This window comes from Pipra filicauda, unplaced genomic scaffold, assembly GCF_003945595.2.
Source record: "Pipra filicauda isolate LSUMZ 115617 unplaced genomic scaffold, ASM394559v2 scaffold21_size4447388_pilon, whole genome shotgun sequence".
NCBI lineage: Eukaryota > Metazoa > Chordata > Aves > Passeriformes > Pipridae > Pipra > Pipra filicauda.
In genome coordinates, this window is record NW_024104332.1 from 2,005,700 (window position 1) to 2,025,042 (window position 19,343).

At 42.0% G+C, this 19,343-nt stretch overlaps 1 protein-coding gene across 8 annotated transcripts in view; it reads right to left on the reverse strand.

Moving 5' to 3' along the window:
- Positions 1 to 8,727: 8,727 nt before the first annotated feature.
- Positions 8,728 to 19,343, reverse strand: part of CPS1 (carbamoyl-phosphate synthase 1) — a 99,111-nt gene continuing 88,495 nt past the window's right edge. For all 8 annotated transcript variants that reach the window (XM_039381337.1, XM_039381339.1, XM_039381338.1 and 5 more), the window contains 5 exons: positions 17,469 to 17,567; positions 12,283 to 12,342; positions 11,255 to 11,367; positions 10,595 to 10,724; positions 8,728 to 9,333 (listed from right to left, as the gene is read on the reverse strand). In XM_039381337.1, coding sequence (XP_039237271.1) covers positions 9,235 to 9,333; positions 10,595 to 10,724; positions 11,255 to 11,367; positions 12,283 to 12,342; positions 17,469 to 17,567 — 501 coding nt within the window. In that variant the 3' untranslated portion in view covers positions 8,728 to 9,234. The remainder of the gene's footprint in view (positions 9,334 to 10,594; positions 10,725 to 11,254; positions 11,368 to 12,282; positions 12,343 to 17,468; positions 17,568 to 19,343) is intronic.

The following is a 19,343-nucleotide window of genomic DNA, read 5'->3' on the forward strand; positions in this document are numbered from 1 at the left end:
GTGAAGTCAATTATCATGACATATGGAGTTACTCTCCATGAGGTAAACATAAAACCAAATGCTTGGCGGTAAACATAAACCTCCCAAGTTTTCTTCCTCTTTCTGTCCTTTTATCCCTTTTTTTATTGTCACATTCAGAAGTATAAATTGGTAATTTATTGAAAAAAATAATGGTAACATTTACCAAAGTGGCACTATTCGCTACCCACTTTACTGTGACAAATCTGGTTTTGGGAGCTTCTTTCTTTATGTATTTTAACACAAGTATAAACAAAAATAATCCTGAAAAGATGACTAAAATTATTTTCCCTCTTTACTCACTTTGCTTAAAAAAAGAAACACTTAAATAAAACCATAGAAAGGAATAAAGTTTCTCTGTGCAAATACACTTCCCTATCAAGTTCCCAGTGTGGCAAGCCAGCACTGCAGCCTGGAGGAGATACCCAAGGGAAAGAGATGTGCCCAGGGCACCTGGGAACCAGCCAGCAAAAAACTCATCCAAAAAACTCTGGATCCTTATCCAGAGTAACAAAAATCCCTCTGACTCCAGGTACTAGTTCAGACCATTGACCTGCTTAAGGCAGCTAAGTCATCCAAAAGATTAGTCCTTGTACTGCCACTCAAACCAGGGGACACTTACTGCTGGGTGTACAGACTGAACAGCACATCACTCCTTTGGATAATGCCAGTAGTCCTTAGCACCGAGCAGGGAAGGTGAAGCACTGTTAGACGCACAATTCACATACCTGAAAAAGAAAAATAATCCTTCCTTAGGGTGCAAAGTGAGCTATGTGCTTATGGGCCATGTGAGAAAACCACTGAGCAGCAGCTCTGGTCAGACAGTCCAGGTGAGCTGGTTGTCCAGCTTCCCCCAAATGCTGCCTTTCAGAGGAGTGTAACATAACTCCTAGAGGAGGAGCTACAGGTTATCACCCTCTCCAGCTTGGATCACAGTGATATGTGGTGCTCCTAATTACAAAATGCTGTAAATACAGATTCTACCATACAAGCTTTCAAGATTCACTGAAAAGCAAAACCTCTTCACCTTCCTGAGGCTCTTCCTTATCCAAGCACCTATAAGCTGTTGAACTGAGCAACTGAGGGCATTTCTGGTGCCATTAACACATTTTAATAAAACCCATTTTATTAACAATTTCACATATGTAAATTAATTCAGCTGGACTGGAGACTTGTCACACAAATAATCTGTGACTAAACTTCTTACACTGTAAATCTTCCATTTCTACAGGGTAAATGATTCCTACCTTCTGTTATGTCCCGAAGCTGAATAGACAGTGATAACTTTCCATGGGACAGATAATTAAATTAAATCAATTCAATTCCAGAAGTTATCACAATTCAGAGGGAGGAAGCCTTTGTCTGCTAACTCTCAAGGTTTGTAATGAAGTGTCCATTACTCTATATAATTTATATCATGACAAGTGTATGAAAATTGTATCATATTTTTTCTGCAAAAGCAACATCCTGCACTGAGATAAAACATCTCCTTATTATAAATACATCCTCTGAAGCACTCTAACCCTCTAAAAATAAAGCCTAAGACTGAAGCCACACTGTATTTAGCACTATTTTATACAGTTCTTATGCAATCCCATTCACCAGATGCTTTACACAGTGCCTTTGAAGGACTCTGGCATCCTTTAAGTCATCCTCTCACCAGTGGACAACTATACACAAGTAATTGGGTGGGTTTGGATTAGGTTCTCTGCATAAGTGGATTTTACAGAGCTGCCCATTGCTACGGGTTAACAGCAGAGATGAAAGGCTAAATACCTCCACTGTGCATGGCATGGAAGGGCTGCAGGATTTGTTTCAGGCAAACATCACGAGGCATTGAGCCCTGCTCTTCAGTTGAGACCCAGGAGCACTGCTGCTGAGCACAGCGTGCAGCTTTTGGAATTTGTTATGATGGCAAGAAAGGACTTTGGAGAGCACAATTCTTAAAGCGGGGTATGATACTGCAGGTCCAAAGCCAGGGCTTTTTCTTGGGCAGATCCCAAACAGCAAGAGATGTCTATAGACAGAGAATGAGATGTGGCTGGTCTCCAACAAGGGGTACTCTGGCTCTTTAGGAAGTCTGTAGGACTTCCAAGTGCCACCCAGCGTCCAAATCAAGCTTAATGTAAGTCACAGCTCTAATAACTGGAAGGTCAAACTCAAGCCAAGCAAATTGGTGAGGAAAGCATCTTCAACTAGCATAACAGCACATAAAGACAACTACCATTATTTCTTATAATACTTGAGTGAATCTGTAACCCCTCTACACAGGATGAGATTAGCACCAGAAAACAATTTTTTAAAAAATTATATACAGCACTCAGCCCTAATGCACGTGTTTGAAAATCCATCCAGTGTGGAAGGGGCTTTCTCTAGCTTCACAGCATTTCTGCTTTAACACTGGGAGAAGCCATTCTGTTGAGTTCATCCCATTCTGCTGAAGATGATATATTAAAACAACACCTGTCATTTTTCAGTTAATTTCTTAGAGCGAACGGCCTTTGCGATGGACTTCCTCTGGGAAGGAATGTAACAGAAAGGAATTGTGGTAAACAAAGGAATTCTGCCAAAAAGCCACTCCCATTTTAAAGCAGATAATGAGCATCAGAGCCCATTACGGAAGTCCACCATGGAAGTAATTAATCATGGAAGTCATCATGTAAGTAATTAATTCTAATCACTTCTGAAACAATAAAATTTAATTATGGGTTCTTTGAAAACTAAAACCCCAACAATTATTGTTGATAGGCTTTTCTTGATGGCAGAGAGTGAACAGAGTTTGTTAAGGTTGGTTTTCCTGCAGTTAATTTAAAAAAAAAAAAAAAACACAACAGTTTTTAGTTAAAGATGCCTATATATAATTAATATATAAACCAGAGCTATTGTGCTAAGTTTAGATTCCACAGGACAGAAATGCAATCTTTGAGGAACTCCTGGACATGTTTCTTCATAACTCTTCTCTCCTGAGGTCTCATATCTTTATTATCTGCTCAGAGGTACTTCCACCTCAGAACAGTTGGATGTCTCCAGCTTAATTTCAGGAACATTCTCGGTAGTAAGAACAGAAATTGCAAGTGGCTCTTTTGCCATGCACTCACTTATGCGCTGTAGGCGAGCTCTAGTTGAGGAGTAACAGTGGTGGCAACCTAGACCACAGCACAAGCAGTGACTCCTGCTCTGTGTCAGTGTGGCTGTGGCCCACGTTCACTGTCTTCCCCCATCAGATGCTGCTGCAATTCCAAACCAGAAATTAACCACTCCACCTCCAGTCCAGCAGCATTTCTCACACCCAGCCTGAACTGCATGAGGAGAGCATGAGGATGGAGAAGGACCATCAGTTAAACTCTGGTATTTCTCATTTTGGTGCCCCACTCATCTGTTTCTCTCCCAGCCAGCTGGGAACATGACTGCTCTTGCACTTGAAACAGCTTCCAGCCCTTTCAAAGTCTAACTAGCTCTGAGGCTCTCCCGTCTACCAGGAATTACTGAAAAGCATTTACTAGCAAACGTGAGCTAACTAACAGATGTGGAATTCAGTGACTTAAATGTCAATCTGTCTTCCCCTGTACTCTCTCTATGCCCTCTGGGGCCTGTGCCCAAGTGTCTCTGGGGTCTGCATTTTCTCTGTCTGGTCTGCCCAGAGTTCAGATGGTGGACGGCACTGCTGTACTGTGTGTTACTGATGTCCATCACAACACGGGCATATACCCCCTCCTCTCCAGCATCACAGGATTTCTTTGCTTACCTGGGCAAGGCTCTAACAGCCATGTTTTGCTGTCCACTTGAAAACTGCACAGGAGATACTCCTCAAGAGGCACTATTGCTGAGGCATCAGGTGTTTGGATATCCAAATGAGCTATAAATGACAGAGCATTATCAAGACCTTCATTTCAGGATCAACAGCTCAGGCTAAGCTGCAAAATAGAGACTGGAAGAGCACTACAAAAGATTTCAATGCCTATTTTAGGATATACTAAGGAGTCAGCCCTGCTGGCAGTAAGAACATGCTATTTATGTGTTTTCAGATGGCCACATCAACACATTTAAAACTTGACTAAAGCTCAAGCTTGACCCTCGACAAAGATCACATTTTGACGGCTTCACCTCCACCGTTCTGTCTCCCATGAATCCTGAAAGGCAGCAAACACTTCAGTGATGCTTAGTCAGAACATAACCCACTTTTCTGAGTTGTTCCCAGTGCTTCTGTCAGAAGGGGATGGATTGTAATGCCTCTCAAAGACAGTGAATAGCAGAGGACTGCTTTAAGCTATAATAAGGTCTCATTACTACAAGAGATCTTGAAGGACAAGAGCTTGGCAGCATTTAGTAATGCTCAGGAAGTCAGAAAAAAAGAACGAGATTGTCTAGAGCTGGAAGAGCAAATGTTTTTCCTGAAAAGGCACCTGATTTTCCATATGAATATCTTGGGCTATCATTTACACCAGAGAGTAAAAGCAGTGTAAAATCAAGCACAGCAGCGTTCTGCTGGCTTTGCTCTAGCATAAGCAGCTCCGAAGAAACTACCAAAAACCCACATACAGCAGCATATACTCATTGTATGTATATTGTATAGCAGTAAAAAATTGACCATTAATAACAAGAAACTTTCCCTGGGAGGATGAATTGTGAGAGAACTACAAACTCTTGACACTCCTTGAAGCTCCCTGCAAAACAGCTGCACTTACTACTTTTGGATAATATCTTAGACAAGATTATGGTAATCTCAAAGCACTAGCATTACTCCCGAGAAATTATTCATCTTTTTCCCAAAGTACATTTTCATAAAGCTTGAACATAATTTGCAACAAATGCTTTTGTCTCTCATTTTCATTTTTACAAACTTCCATGAATTAAAAGAGTTTATCTCAACTGGTATTATCAGCCTGCACAATTGAATATATTTTAATTAGAAGAATGAGTGAGAGTTTAGCCTATTTAGCTAATGACAAAATACCATGTTCTCCATTTAATTAGGACACATCAAAATGTTCATATTTAAATTCTCTTCAATGTAAGAGTGAAACAAATGTTACAGCATGACTAGGTTACTCCCTATAAATACCTTATACAGTGTTAGACACTGAGATGCAGAAAAGAATCAAAACAGAAGGTTTGGGAACTGTTTGGTAGCTAACTTGTAGCAGAGCAGATTTCAATGTCCTGCAGATGGCTAATGCAGCACCTCCTGTCCTTGCAGAGATGGCAGCAGCACTGGTTATGTGATGAAAGGTTCCCAAGGTCCAGGCTGTTCTGACTATGGTTTGGTGTTATAAAGACTATAAACAGAAGGAGCCAGACATCCTCTCTCACTTACCACCTCATCTTGGTTGTTGCATGAGCCCATCCTCCTGCTAGTGGTTGTTGGCATCACACTGGGACAGAGGCAGCAGGTGTGCATCCAACTACTAATACTGCACACACGTTGCAGTTGTGGGGTTTAGCACAGTGCTAACTTCCAATCCCTTCCCTACTTTTATGGATCACTTTATTACAAAGATACAGAGGTGCTGTCCTCCCAGATGCCTCTGATGCAAGCACAGAGAGCCAAAGCGCAAATAGGCTTTTAAACCTTAAGAATCCAAAATATATTTGGTATGTGGGGAAGGAAAAAAAGATACCTTACAGGCTGGTGGTGACATCCAGTTCAGGAAAACCCAGCAACCTGCAGTCCAAGCAAAGCTCATTTTTCTGCTCACTGCCAAGAGCTCTTTCAGATTATGGAGTCTTTCCTACTTGGCTACTTCCTAGGACTTTCACAAACCTGATTTTGATGGTTTCAAATGGTCTCATAGAAAAGAGGTTTCTTAAAGCTTTTCACTGATTTTGTTCCACTTACATAAAGCATATGCTTTCATCTTGCTGTGTTCTAAGAGCTCTACCAGGAACAGAAAAACTCTTAGCACTAAGTTGTCCTTTCTCTTACATTCTTTTCTTCTTGCTTTCAACGTGCCAAACTATCCCAGCTCTGCTACTAATCTCTGCAGGAGTTGGCTGCCTGAGCAATCCCCAGGTGATATAAAAGGTGTTAACTCCAGAACAGTAAATCCAGGAAGGTGACCAACCAGAGAAAGTGCCTCACTTCACTACTCTACAGTGTCTCCTGGGAAATCAAGTCTCCAGAGCTTCCCAGCATTTAGCACACTAGGAGAACTATAGCTCCAGAGAGTGGCTCAGCAGACTGATTACTGAGAAAAAAAAAAATCTCTGTTACTAAAAATTAGTTCCCTTCATATTTCATCGTGGCTCTTGTCACCATTTCTTGTGCTTATCTCAAAAGTTGGGCTTTGTACTGTCTCTTACATTTTCATGCGTTTCTTTTATCAACCCTCTTTTAAGACAGTAAAAAAGAGTAAAATTATTTGACTGCTCATAGATTAGCAAATTTCTTGTTCTGAACAGCCACCTCTTTCATCTGTCATTGTCACCCTCTCCAAGATTAATAAGAAAAAGATTTGTACATATATAAGGCACAACCTGTTGAAAGCAGAGATGAGCTGGATACAAAGGATACTAACGGTAACTTTTTTTTAGCTCTACATTGATCCCAATAGCTGTAGATACTCATAAATCTTTTGCTGTGCTGTCAGCACAAAAAAGAAAAGTATATCAGGAAATAAATTCAGCCAGCATCAGTGTGTGCCCCAGGTAAGCTGGAGCATGATTTCTTGACTCCTGACAGGAGTTGGAATTTCACCTTACATCTGTCAGAGTAAAAAGAAATTTTTTCTTCAGCAGGGAAGGGGAGGAGACACCAAAAGAAGATGCGGAAAAACACAGCGCAGCGGATTGAGTTTGTATAGATGGGTGTAAGTGTTGGAAGAACATCAGTGTCACCTGCTTCAGAGGAGGGGGAAAGGGGCCCAGGGTTTAGCACTGGCAGCAAAACATTAACACTACTGCATAATTACAGAGTATTCAGTATGTATTCAGCCCCTGTGTGTTTTTCTACTGAATTGCACTCCAACTGTATGAGAGCCTGTGGACACCAATGGAGCTGTGGATGAAGTTCCTGCAGGTGCTGCAGTAACTGGAATGTATAGATACATTCTATAGCTACACCCCCACTAACTGGCAGGAGCACTGTTCAAGAAAGCTGAATTAAAAGCAGCAAAGGTTTCCCCATTTTTCCAAAACTGCGAGCCCCTTCTTTAAAGTTCCCATCTCTTCAATGTTTGTTAGTCCACTGCTCTGTCATCTGGCTCCTCACATTTTATATGCCCCTCCTGAGGGATCAGGGCTTCTCCCTTCTCTTTAGTACAACAGCTGAAGAGAAGGAGCATTTCCACTGTCCTGCTGCTCTTTTTCCACCACCTCATCACCTCTGAGGAATTTGGCAGCTCCACACAAATGATGCAGTCACTGTCAGATATGAGAACGATGGTTTCCTAACAGACTAGTGTTCATCAATGCTTTAAAAAAAGACTTAAAAAAAGAAGGGCAGAATCCAGGCTACACAGAATTTAAGGAGTAGCTGTCACAATCCAGGCATTTATTGCATTTTCAATTCATAAGAGAAGTGACAAAATAGAAATGTAAGAACAAGAGAATACAGATGTTTTAAGATGTCGCTTGGTTCACCACTAGAGGTAAAAGCAGGGTGGGTGGATGTGAGGTGACACCAGTTATTAATGGGATTTTTGCCACTGAAAGAATATGGCAAGGTGCCTGTAGGGTGCTGCTTCATTAACCACCATTAGTCTTCCATTTCACAACTGAATGGGTGACCAATTGATGCCTTTGGGCTCCTCCAAAGTTTTGGGTTGTTTGAGGGTTTTCTTTTGCTGTTGTGGGTTTTTTTAATAACATCTCTATTCTAAATGTGCGAAGCTCTCCCTTCATAGAGCAGGCATGTGTGTTCATCACAAAAGCTAGTACTGAAGAAATACTATGACAAGAGCACTTGGGATGTCAACCAGATCAGAAATAAAATCTGTCTTAAAATTTGGTCTTGGCAGTTAGCACCAATGGTTCAGAGAGTCCCATGGTACCTAAAGGCACCACAGCCTCTGCCCAATCCTTTGCATGTACCAATAACAGCTCTCATCAAATTTTATATCCTTCCTGAAATGTTGCAGCATTAATTTAAGAAACCCCAGACTATCTCTTCACCCTCATTCTGTCTCCACACTCTAAGCTTCTTGGGGCCCATGTGCCAAGTGGGTGTCTGCTCCACGGACAGCATTTGCAGGTGCTGCCAGAGCTGAAAAAGCAGCAGAGAAGGTGGGAATGAAGGTGAAGGGGTCACTCAACCGGGAGAGGTAAAGCACTGCAACACTTCATTTTAAATGGATTCGATTTTAATGCCCACAATCATGGCATAAAATGTTGGACAGCAACACACAAAAGTCTCTGGGGAGTTCTCCACTTTTGAAGCCAGACACAAAGCTGAGAGAGAGCCTTTATGATACAGGGACAGCCACCGGAATTCACAATGTTGAACTAGAATTTAAAAAATAATAGTGATAATAGCCTGAAGGACTGAGGAGAACTTGGAAGCAATTCCAGGGCACATACATGCAGCCTTCTCCCATCAAATCTGCATGCTGAAAAAGATGATTCTTCAGGGTTAAAAACCAAACAAAAAGCAGCTGCATCATGCCTGTCTGCTGTTGCAGACAGGGAATCGTGGGGAACTTGTGTTTATCTGTCTTTAAAGAGCTCTGATCATACTCAACACTGTGACAGGCATCCATGGTGTCATCAGGTGGATCAAGCAGGAAAACATTTTATTTTTACAGTCATAAAATCTCCAATAATCAGCAATGGAAAGAGAAAGCTCCATGTCTTTCTATGGGAGTTTGGGGCCAGACTCTAGTAGTCCAGCATGCGAATAGCTGGGAGTATGGATCCAAGGAAGGCATTTCTAAGAAGGAGAAGGCTTGCTTATGAAAAGAAGGAACAACTCCTATGTAGGATCACTTGTGTTTCTTTTCATCTTCTCTGCTATGGTGGTGTCTGGATCTACCCATCTAGTAAGAAACCAATATTTGATCCTATGTGGAAATATGAAGAAGACAGTGGAGAGACTAGGGAGTCTCTTACTGGCTTTCCAGTGAGCAGGCAAAAGTATTGGCTAGAAATTAATTTGTGTGAGCTGGAAAAGCAATTGGTGCAGATGCTACAAAATGCATGAAAAGATGACTAGTCGGATGATCTGAGATCCCCTCTCTTTTGTGGTGCCAGAAGCAGCAAGCTTGCAGGTTGGAGAGAGTTCTTCTATGAAGTGTTTCCATTATCAAACTGTCTGTAGTGGAAGAGACTCCTGAAGTCCAATTTCCCAGAGTATTTGACAGCTTCAGCAAAAAGTTTTGTCACCTGCCAACATAAAGCAGAGGAGGACTGAGCATTGCAAAGCCTTCTGCAGAAGGCTAAGTGATAGAGCAGGCTCCACACTTCTACTCTGTCACCCTGAAATTACCCTGTGCAGGTCTAGTCCTTGAGTCCATCCAAATCAATACCAGTTGTGCACAGGTGCTGGCTACAGCCCTCTGGAACCTGCCTGTCCAGCTGGAGAGACATAGATGTGCTGGGCTTCCTTGGCAAGACAGCTCTGTCCCATGAGAGCTGTTGTTTCTCCATACAGCCCAAAGCTAAAGAGAACCAAGGTAGCTTTCCTCTCTCAAACTCAGAGATTATAACTGCCATCAAAACAGTTCAGTGAAATGCATCAAGCAGGTGCAGTAATAAATTTTGGATGGGGACCCCTGTTCTGGTTGTCAGAGTGTGTTTTGCTTGTAGGCAAAGAATGGGTCTTCAATTCCCCATTCCTTCTAATGATGTCTGACATCATCCAGTCTATGAACTTACAGTTTGGCATTCTCTCTGCTCTCCACTCACTCCGATCACAGCAGAAGATTTTGCACAGCTGGACACCAGTTCAAGTCACTGGGTTTCATGTCAGCACCCACCAACATCAATGGGAGTTTGGCTGCTGTTGCTTAATGAGAGCCAGATGAGGCTCTTTGGTAACAGTGGAAGCCACTTGCAAAGGAAGGCAGGGTACTGCTGGCAGCAGGAGTCCCACTTTGCATTACCAAATATCTCTTCCCCTATCAGTATGTGAAAGGGGTTTGTCAGGAGCTACAGACATGTAATGAGTAGCAATTGGGGACCACAACAGCACAGGCAGCACTTCCACTTGGATGACACTTTGGAACTGGATTGACCCAAGGATCATTTAAGAAAGCCCAGCAACATCCTGCTGTAAGGTTTAAGGACCATACTGGAAAAACATCCCACTATAAAGTTGTTCCCATGCATAATTCAAACATGTTACAGGCAATCCTGTGTGAGAGGTTTGCTCTGAAGTGAAAATGATGCAGCCACAACTTCAGCTGCAGTACAGGACTCAGGATTTTCTTGTTTGGTTTTTGTTTTGTTTTGTTTTACTCAGAACAGTGTTATTTTGTACAGTAGCAAAAAGAAAACACATTCAAACCAATGTGTTGTCATCATTTTCAGATACATTATTTGTCAGATAATGAGGGTACAGACATTCTGGAATCTATGGTCACAAGTGCTTGCAAGCTCTGAAGGCTCTTATGTCTAAGAGGAGAAGGAACAACATGGGAAGTACCTGGAAGTTAGTGAGAAGAGCAATCCCGCTGTCAATAGCCATCCTCCGAATCACATAATTATCATGGACAAACTTGGTGTTGCTGTTGGGCAGGTTAATCACCAGATCTATTTTCCCATCCCTCACCAGCCTGAAGAGAGAATTCACAAGAAAGTATCACAGTGTGTCCCGCCTAATAAAGACCTCTGGTGAATAGCACAGGCATGGAGACAAACAACACTAAAAATTTTCATTTGAGTTTAGTCTTCACCCCAAGAAACAAGGGGTTAAGGCACTAAGCTGCAACTCAGGAATTTGGGCTTTATTTCTGTTCCAAGCAGCAATGCAAAGCAATATTCAGCCTTCATACAGCCCAGCACAACTCTGTTAAAGGCATGACTGACTGTTGTTAAAGGCTAAATATTCAGATTCCATGTATTCTTGCATGAAAGTGTAACATGGAGCAATACCTCCAAGCCATATTAAATAGGACTACTCAATGAGATGCTCATTAATCAAGCTGAAAACTCCCTGCTGGGGCAATTCCAGACAGAATCAGATAAACCAAAACTTTTGGATTGAATCTAAGTCCCATTGATCTCAATAGGGCCAGCAGTTTTCCCCTTGTATTTGCTGTGCTGGATGTTAACACAGTTTTGATGAGGTGAGCATTACTCTTACCTCCTGATGGGAGGGAGGCTTGAACTCTGGCTTTCCTGCGATGGCCATGCCACAGGATTTGCTGGGATACCATTAGCATTGAGCCAGTATGAGGTTCCTTCTGTGGCATAAAGCTGTCAAGGAGAAAAAAAAAGGTTATTTACTGTGTGCTTCTTCATACCAAATCTTTTCATTTAACTCATGTGGTCTGACCTAACACACAGTCTTGGTTGTCAGAGCTGATTTTGGAGGGAATTTTTCATAACAAAGGTGTCTCTCCATACAGAGAGACACAAGTACAGAATGACTTTCCCAGATTTCTGTTATCTGGGATTTCCTGATGGATGATAGCCAACAAATGGCAGTAACACATCCAGAAGCAATGAAGTGACTTAGAAGAAACTAAATCCCTCTGACTTTCAATAGGGCTTAAGTTCAATCACTTATGATTTTTTTTGCCACTTCCTTTTTTTTTTTTTTTCTTTTTTCAGGCCTAGCACTAAGCTTTGAAAGGCAGAACTGTAAAAGCTCTCACCAGTCTTCTGTGGCTGTGTTGGTAGTTGCCTTTCTGTAGAGACATGGATGCCAAATGATGCAGAAGAGTTACAAGAGGGATATAAAAACACCACAGAGTTCGTATCTCTGCAGCTTGGGAATATCACTGAAAACCTTTTATAGTAGCCCTATAAAAATCTTCTCCATACAAAAAGTTTTCTCTTCCTTGTCTCCTGCCACACATGGCATCCTGTTGGCATTTTTGTTTCTTGGAGAACTTAGAGGAGTTTATAATGTCCATCCTGGCTGCAGGCTGATAGCAGAGCTGGAGTTGTTCCTGCCCTCACAAGTCCCATATAATTAAGTAATCATGAAAACTTTTAGTTGGGTGATACCTGCTGACTTCATGGATCACTCAGCTTAAAATTCCTGTTCTACATTGAAAATATCCTTTTTTCTCTGTCTCCAAAGAAACTCCAACTTGTTCCTGCAGCAGGCTGAGGACGTTTCAGATTTTGAAAGCTCTCTAGCTTTAAATAACTGAAACCACCTACCTTGAACCCTTCCTCATGCAATAGTTCTGCTATGCTGAGGAACCTGGGGCGGAAGGACTTCTGAAAAAGGAAATTTTTTAGATGCAGCATCAAAGCTAGGATTTAGAAACAGTGCTTTGCTGGGCAAAACGAAGATCCTCGAGACTGTGCTAAGAGGCAAATACATCTTTCTGTGCTGAGAGCATGTGTGGGGGTGCACAGAAATTTCTGCATGTGCTCATACAGAGCCATTCCCAAGACAAACATCTGGATCCTGAAGCCCAAGTCACTCCCAGCTAAGACATATTTTGTTACAACACCAGGGTAAATTTTCTCATACTAAGTTTGACTGCAACTACAGAAGATTTACTACTGCATATTAAATATCTAGGCAATTGCCTTCTCAAATACACTAACTAGAGTCCCCTCTGCTCTTAATTAAATATTTTTTCAATCACTGCTCAAACATTTGGCTTTCTCTTGTGGTAGATAACATATATAGACAGGCTTTGGGCTGCTTTTGGATGCTCTGTTTGCAGATTCCCATGGACAGGAGTCTGTGTATGTGTGAGTTCATGTCTAACTGCCACAGGCATATGGAAATGGAAGACACAAAACCACTCAGGAGACTGGGACATTGTATTCCCAAAAGGACCTGAATGCCCAAATACATGGGGCACCTTTGAAAGGCTCTCTCACAACGCAGACCCAGATCCACCACAATTGAGAAAGGTAAGACAACCTCCTGTAGATGTCTGCACTTGAACAAGCCATTTTAGAGGAAAAGGTGAGTGAAAATTTGATGCTAGCATAAGTATCCTTGGGATGTTGAAGGTACAGCAATGCAAAGATCAGATGCAACACATGCCCTTCTCACTGCTAAGGCAAGCCAAAGCTTGCTTTTAACCTTAGCATAGCTTGGCCATTGCAAGTAATATTACTGCAAGCTCCCTTGTCCCTGCTGGAGCTACTGATAGCTTAACCTCTATGGATGAGAGAGCAATATTCTGAAGGGTGAACAATTTTCTACAAAGAAAGGGAGTAAACAGGGTTTTTTTCCAAGCACTCTGGAAAGAACCTCATTCTGAAAGCCATCTCATTCTGCACATTAACTGGAAAATATAAATATACAATGTGACAGGGTTGGCAGCTTCCCAGCCAGAGAGAAGGGTTCTGCCTTCTGGTGAGGAGAGTTGGCTTTCACAATAGTATTATAAACTTCTATCAAACATGTACTGAACGTTTGTGACACATAAAACAGCCTCTCCATGAAAAGAAATTACAGCTGTCAGCTTGCATTGGAGCAGCCTTAGATTTACAAGCTGGCTGAAATAACCTGTGTAAGAAACCATTAGTTACTAAAGGTGAAAAGTACAAGCAGATTTATTTAGTGGAAGATATTTATTGAAGGAGAATTGTATTCTTTTTCCTTTATCAAAAAAGTTCCATTTCTTATAACCCCTCTCATGTTTGCCAGCAAGCAAGTATTTGTAAAGGGCTACATCCTCAGTTCATTCAGTACAGCTACACCAGTTCTCACTGAGATCCATCACTATATGAACCCATCTCATGTCCTGTGATAATCTTGAATTCTGCATCCAAATCCACTGTAGAGGACAGAAAAATTCTGGTACGTAAGGAACTAAGGCTGAAGGTTACCTTGAAACAACAGACTTGGAGGGCTGGGATTTAAGACTAAAATACTTTATCAATGCTTTCCGCATCTCGTGGTCACCAGCACAGATGTAAGACAGATGCACTCCATCCCAGAGATATCACTGAATAGCCCAATCAGGAAAGAAAAAAAAATAGCTTTTCAACTCCTCTTGCATAAAATATAAATTATTTAATGACAGACTCAGGGTTTCAGCATCATAGATTTCTCCAGATTGTGAAAAGAAAAGAGGTCAGATTATCAGCTTGCATAAACCAGCAGAGATCCATTTGCCTAACAAGGAAGCCATACTCAATCTACCCTGGAAGAGCATCAGGCCTCTAAAATCCCAGGAATCTTCAACCTGTGCAGTGTCAGAGAGTGCTCATAGCTGAAGGACAACCCAGCAGGCTTGTGGTCCCAGCTGACTGCACAACCTGCCTTGTGCTGTCCCTCAGATGTCAAGAAACACTCACCTGTCTGACCTGGAGGATGATTTCTTGGTTACCCCCACCTTTGCATTGCCACTGGAACTGCAATCTGTACATGCACCAGCCTGGAAGCCCCTCAGCAAGGCTGGGCTCATTACCTGGGCACAGTGGGACCAGTTTGGACTGCAGATCACAGCACAGCCATTTGCCTCTTGATTTGCAGAACACCACAGAGTGAAACATTTGCAAGAAAATCGAGTTCTCCCTTTCTACTCCTGTTAACTACATCCCTTTGACTTCCACCTTCAGCATCCTCTCACCTCACCATGATTAATAGCAAAGGTGCAGCATACCAAATAACCAAAATATGAGCCTAGTTACTTTTGAGGGAAGTAGAACACAAGACAATGTGGCTTCTTATTTCTCTTTCTGCAAGGGCTAAAGAGCAAGCTGCTAGTCATGAAGCAACGAAGCCTCTGAAAGTGCTTTGAGTTCACTACCCACTGCAGAAGAACCCCAGCACCTTCCTCAGACAACCAAGGGGACTTGTGTACATGGTCCTGACAAGCATCAACCCCCAGAGCACCAGAACAGCTTGGAGAAACTATCCCATGGTGTTCTGGTGTTCACAGCCTGCCTGATGCCTCCTCATTCCTTATGTCTCTTGTTTCTGCAGTGAGGGACTCCCCTTTCCTCCAGCTAAATACACAGGGAAGACCACCTAAAGTCTATATGTCAGGTCTAAGTCAGCATTTCAACCTTCTCTTCTCACAGGGCTTTATTTCCCCTATGTTTCAAAGCAGACCGTTGAAAAGTAGGTAGGTGACAAACTACAGAGTGGGGAGGAACAAATACCTGGTTCTCAGCAGCAACTTTATACTTTTGATTTGGAATTTAATTATATAAGAAATATGCTGAGATGCAGAGAGACCTTTAAGCGATTGATCTGTTATTTTCAAGTTTCTTTTGCAAGAAAATGAATGGTAAAACCCCTCATTAAAAAAAGACAGAATCTTGTTACTTTTAAAAGGTTTGTGGAGTTGAGCTTTTGGCTTTATCTCTTCTTTTTCCCTTCTTTTTTTTCTTAACACCTTTGTGCAAAGAACATTTGGCTCAGTTTAACAGCTACTGACACAAAACTTACATAAATGCTTTCTATAGCTAAAATTACTTTTTGCTGCCTGTTCCCCTTTAGCTGCTATCAGGAAAATAGGCTTATATTTTAACCATTTTCTTCTCCTGGCTTTGCTTTTCTCCTTTTTAAAATGCTGTTTTTTAAATATGCAGGTGATTAGATATACGGTAGACACACAATATCAACTGCCCAGAGTTTCATGCTTAATTTTAAATTTTATCTAGGTAGCAAGCAAAGACTTTTCTGCTAATTAAAGGTAACGAAGCAACAGCTTCCATCCACAGATGTGTGTATATGTGTACACTTAAGGACTCAGTGGTAATCTGTGTTAGCAGAAATCGTGTTCCTTTCTGGCCACTTTTCACACACTTCCTTCATATCCTCTGCTGGCACAAACAGCCAAAGACGTTTTTCACACCCCAGTTGTCTGACAGGAAAATTCGTCTACTGTGTGTTTTTGTTTTACCAGCTTTATGCAAATCACGTTGGGGCTGAGCTTATTACAAACAGAATGTGGAAATGGCAGGAGGCAATCAGCTGGGTTTATGGGGCCCAAGAATGTTCTAGTTGCAGTGGAAGTGTCTGAATTCTTGAGGAACATACATCCATCCCAAAGTTTGCAAGTGTTTCTGACTTCAGCCCCTCCTGCATTCGATAGCTATTCCTTGATAAAGAACCAAGGCTTTTTGCTTTTCTGCCTAGCCCCCTGTTTGTCCTGAAACACACATCCTCCTCCTTACTGATCCAAGCCTGTCAATGGGGCAGGGCTGTTCCTAATGCAAACCCACCAGGAACTCCCTCACGTAACAGCTCTTTGCAAAAGCCATTGCACTGGACAACATTCCCATAATGACATCATTTAAACTTTCTGCCACATAGAGCAACTTTCAGGGGTGGTGACAGCAAGACATGAAACCCTGAAGTCCAAGCTCTAGTCTGGCATAGAGTCACTGGACGTGCAGAGTATGTGTCTGAAAGGCAGTCCCTAAGAGGAGAGAGCTCTGGCAAGGTGTAGAAAACAGAAACATCACTACACAAATATAGTGTTGGCTCTTCCTTTCTGAGCTACTCCTCAGAGACAGGAGCTGTAGGGTAGGGAACAATATTGGCTGCGCACCATCATCAAAAAGGGCAAGGGATAATGGCAGAAGTGGGCTGCAGGGTGAAGACTGTTGTCCTTTAACCCCTGACCCCTCTGTACTTGATTATATTCCCATCGTGACTCCAACAAGGAGAGGAATCTGCCACACCTGTCGAGGCCTCATGGCCCGACAGCCATGAGTTACATCAATGACTAGCCCACAACACCCCAAAACCATCACATTTTCTGCACTGTCAATGATGCTATAGCTCTGCCTCCAATGAAATATGCACCCCAGGGGAAAGCTTAGCAGGTCCAGCTTTGCAGCCTCACTGTCTGGGGGATTGGAGGGAAACTGGTTTCAAAAGGGCAAGAGGCAACGCACAGAGGTAGAGAGTTTATATGATTATATGACGAAAGTTTATAGGATTATATGGTGAAAGTTTATATGATTATATGGTGAAAGTTTATATGATTATATGGTGAAAGTAACATTGCCAGGACTCCCATCTGGGAAGGGGAATAGAGTGAGCTCTATGGGTTCTGTGGGTTCCAGCTGGGATGTTTCTCTGAACTGCCTGTCTACAGGTTTTGTTCCACAGAAAGGTGGCTTCTAGCTCTCTGATCTCAGGCCTCTGCTTCCAGCAATCCCCAGGGGTTTCCCCCACCAAACTTCTGCAGCTCCCAGTAGAAACTATTAGGAGACAGAGGCAAAACCCATCAGGCCAGCCATATTGAATCCAATAAAGATCTCTCCATAGCCTTTGTTCCTCATTGTCTTACTGCACTTCAGGATGAATTGCAGAAAATACATTTAAGCCATAAAGCCACATGAATGAAAACGAGGCAAGAGCTACTGAGTTTCTCTGTGTCAATCCTTTCTCAGCTTTGATTTTTAGGACTCACCTGGATTCCAATCAAAATTCCTTCCTTAGGAAACGTAAACCCTGTGGCAAGCATAGCCTTCTGGAAAGCAGAATACACATTCTCCCCGAAGCATGCGACCTGGGGAACGGCACAAAGAAGGCAACATGAGGGGAAAAACCAAAAACAACCCCAAAAAACAGTGTTTTAAAAAGAAACAGGAATGAAATTTTTAAACAGGCTTTTTTGATTCTGCTTAAAGAAGTCAGACTGCATTCGCATGGAGCCTGAAGGCATGGGGAGAGTGGGAATAAATCAGAAAATCATTGTAGACAAATCTCATCATTTTAATGAAGCAATAATGAAGGAATAAGCAACACTTTAGTTTCAAACAGCACACTGAGGAGTAACAACAACTGATTCTGCTGAGCTATTGGAATGCTGTACACAGCCTCTGCTCTAATGTTTGGGAGTGCACTGCAAATTGTTTAACATTATATAAGGCTTAAACACCAGCGAGGGTTCTGCACACAGGCAAGTTCCTCTGTGTGGCTGCAAACCAGGGCAAGGCAGTGCTTGTGCTCTCCTGTGCTCCTGGCATTTCTTGGGAAGGAAAACCATGGTATTTAAAGATGCTTTTCCATTAAAAGTCCAAAATTCAAGTAAAATTTGAGTATTTACTTAGAAAAAAACCAAAGCAATCATGCCAATTCATAATAATTTATTCCATATTAAAAAATTCTGAGGAAGAAACCAGTAAGAATCATTTAGCAGTTCTCCAGCATTCAGAACTGGCTGTGGAGCTCAGTTGCTTACAGATTGTCATACGGCAACAATCCTCTGAAAGAGCTAAACCATATTCCTTGCCAAAATTTGGAATTCTGGTGACAAAAACAGGAAAGCATGAGATTTTGTGAAAGTTAAAAAAGGCAGAAAAACCCCCACAACCAAAAAATCAATCAACGCTCACTTTTCCTGGCCAGCTCCACGCTTGTTGGAAAACAGTCAGAAGCAGAAACTGTCATAGATTTTTCTCTTTGAAGCAACAAATCCATTGACATATACAGATTGGATAAAGGGGCTGATTGAGAATAGCTTTCCATTTTCCTCTTATGGTCCTTCCCATTCCAGAGTTAGCCCTCACATTCATGGCCTCACTATTACCATGGCAAGGACAAACCAGTATTTCATGAAAGAAGAACAAATGATGATTTGCCAGATCTTCTGAAGTAAAAAAGAACAACTAAACAAACAAAAATCCCACACGGGAAGGGATAAAAAAAAGTCATGATAACTGATATCCCAGCTTTCCTTTAAAAACTCATCCTTGAGTGTTCACACTGCTCTACAGTGTATTTATATCCTGCGTACATCCTGGACTTCTTAGGGTGATGGACAACCCCACGTCTTGTAGGCTTGGAAAAGGGGGTTCCAGCCTGCCAGGAGAGGTTTTTCATTATGGTCAAAACAGCCACAATACTCAAAGAGACAGATGTAACAAATTCAAGCCCAGCTCAAGCCATGCGTGTGAAAAACCGCTTTGAGGAATAATTGAGCATCTTACCCAAAGCAAGCTATTATCCTTACTTCACTCACAAGAAAGACGTTTGTAACTGTCACACTTTATGGCATATGTGAATACAGATCTTTCCAACCCATAAAAGTTAATAATCCCTCCTTTATGACCACGGTAATCTCTAACCCTGTATAGAGCTGGGGTTTTTTTTTTTGGGGGGGTGAGGGAAGGAGAGGTTGTGTATTCAGTTGTGTTCTGAAAATGAGGAAGTCACAGAAGCCACTTGACTTTTTTCTACCCATTAACTACACTGAAAAGAAATCTTCTGCAATGCTGATTTCCCACACATTATGAAGAGTAAAATAAAGTAATTCTGGAGAGATGGAGGAGACCTAAGGCTG